This window comes from Diaphorina citri, unplaced genomic scaffold (assembly GCF_000475195.1).
Source record: "Diaphorina citri unplaced genomic scaffold, Diaci psyllid genome assembly version 1.1 scaffold3494, whole genome shotgun sequence".
In the NCBI taxonomy this organism is placed as follows: Eukaryota; Metazoa; Arthropoda; class Insecta; order Hemiptera; family Psyllidae; genus Diaphorina; species Diaphorina citri.
This window is the reverse complement of record NW_007380899.1, coordinates 15619-18149: the sequence shown is the minus strand read 5'-3', so window position 1 is coordinate 18149 and position 2531 is coordinate 15619. Positions and strand designations below refer to the sequence as shown.

Genomic DNA, 2531 nt, shown 5'->3' with positions numbered 1-2531 from the left:
GGTTTGAGCTTCTTTTTACTTACAGGTATCTTGGTACGAATAAGTCTACCTTGCAGTATTTCAGCTGGTGATAAACCAAGAGATGGAATGACAGTAGCTCGATACTCTGTCAGAAGTTCAAGGTAATCAACCTTTAAGTCAACTGACTTTTTTATAATATTTTTGGCAATATTCACTGCTTTTTCTGCCATACCATTTGCCTTACTATGGTGAGGACTAGTAGTTATCCAATCAATACCATAGGAGTTACAAAAGTCTTTTACTTCTTTAGAATTAAAAGGACTATTATCAGAAATGCAACGGTAAGGAATTCCAAAGTTGGAAAACAATGTCTTGAGATGTTTAATTATTTCAGAACAACTTTTTGTTTTCAACCTATTGATTTCAATCCACTTGCTAAAGTAGTCCACAATAACAAGATAGTCTTTGGACTGATATGTCATGATATCCAGACCCAATTGTTCAAAGGGTAATTCTGGTACCTCATGACATAGAAGTGTTTCCTTCGTTTTTGCTCTCTGATACTTTTCACAAGTATAACATTTTGATATAAAATTTTCAACGTCATTGTTGATGTTAGGCCAGTACATGCTTTGAGAGGCTCTGTGTTTGGTTCTGACAATACCCATGTGTCCCCTATGAAGCTGTTTTAATGCCTGATCCTTCATTGAACTAGGTATAACCAGTCTATCATTATAGTAAAGAACATTGTTGTGATCAACAGACAGTTCATTTTTGAAGTTCCAAAAATGTCTTATTTGAGAACTATCTTTTGGCAACTTATTTTTATTAGATGGCCAACCCTCATGACAGTATTTTACAATAGTGTGCAAAACAGGATCATTGAATTGAGCTTGTTTTAGCTTAGTAACATCAAACAATGGTTCACTATTTAAGGCATGAATGATGTTTTCACTACCTATTTTCATTGTGGCAAGTTTTCACTACTGAAATTTCTAGATAACAGGTCAGATATGTACATTTCAGAACCTTTCCTGTATTCTACATGAAGTCTATACTTGAATAATTTAAAGCTTCATTCTTTGAATTCTGTTGGAAACTACTTTACACATGTTCTTTGGTAAAAATAGAAACAAGTGGCTTATGGTCAGTAAATACTTGAACGTCATGACCATAGATGTAGTTGTGAAACTTGTTACATGAGAAGAGAATGGCTAATAATTCCTTTTCTATTTGTGGGTAGGACACCTCAGCGCTATTGAGGCTCCGTGAAGCAAATGCAATTGGTTGACCTTGTGTGTAACAGGCAACAACCTAATCCACTCTGACTACTGTCACACTCTATTGATATTGGTAACCTAGGATCAAAATTCCTAAGACTTGGTGCTTGACTAATAATCTTAATTAGGGTCTTTAGTGCATTATCTTGTGTGCTTCACCCCAATGCCACAGTATATCCTTTTTTTCAGTAATGTTCTAAGAGGGCCAGTTAATTTCAGACATCTTGGGAATAAAGTCCCGTAGATAATTAAACATACCCAATACTGATTGTAGTTGCTTCACATTTTTTGGGATTTTTATATTCTGTAAAGAGCTTGAATTCTTTCTTCATCAGGTTTTGTTCCATCCTTTATTGAATATTCAGAGACCTGATAAATACAGTTGATTTTATTTCAAGGTAGCATGTATTGGAACTTCTTCAGGTTGAATTTTATATTCAAACCTCTTGGACTCTTCGAAATAATTTTGTTTCAAAGGTATTCTAGATGCTCTTCTAGTTGTACCCACTAGCAATGAGAATGTCATCAGAAGTAGGATGGTTACCGTTCTTGTTATGGTCACCAAAGTACTTGTGTTGAGTCTGAGAAAACCTCAGGGCTGATCGAGATTCCAAAGGAAGAGCGATCTTGGTTCCCAGTAGCCAAAAGGGGCTATTAAAAGTACAGAGCTTATTGGGGAATTTTCATCTAATTCAACCTGGGTAGAACGGCCATCTTTTAGGTCTACAACTGAGAAAATTTTCGTTCGCCTGCTAGCCTAGCTTGTTGATATCGCGCAATGTTGAATGCGGCCCTGCTCTCTCCTCTCCGGACGGAGGTCCACCACTATCACAGTTGTGCGAGCGGGACCATTTGTCCTCCCGCAGACCCAGTTAGAGGGTCGGCTCCATCTTTAAAATAGGAGTTATAATAGACTCTTAAACTGGTGTTATTAGTCATCATCAGGATGACGCGACCTAATGCTCCTGAAAGGAGTCAGATACGCTCGTCATATGCACCACCAGACAGCACAGGACAATACTGCGGTGTTCATTGCCCGAATCCATCGTGTGTTTCGTCAGCTCGTCATATATGGAGATTCTTTCGTAAACCCAAGGTTGGTAGCAGTTCGTTCATTGTTCATCTACGCAGTACATTTTAGCGACGGTCTATGGATGGTCTTTCGGCTAGCTCGTATTTCTATTACATAATCTAATCCAGTAATACTAGGCCACATAAAAGAGTCATAGTGTTTGAGTGTCCATGTCACACAGTACTACGACGCGACCATTCTAGAAGACTAAGTTCGTA

The 2531-nt window shown here is 37.9% G+C and overlaps 1 protein-coding gene across 1 annotated transcript; it reads right to left on the bottom strand.

Moving 5' to 3' along the window:
* Positions 1 to 23: 23 nt before the first annotated feature.
* LOC103520344 (uncharacterized protein K02A2.6-like) lies at positions 24 to 929 on the bottom strand (the record flags this gene model as incomplete). The annotated part of the gene is made up of 1 exon (XM_008485431.1): positions 24 to 929. A coding segment is annotated over exon 1 (906 nt), but the record flags the coding sequence as incomplete, so codon positions are not given.
* Between the last annotated feature and the right edge of the window lie 1602 nt (positions 930 to 2531).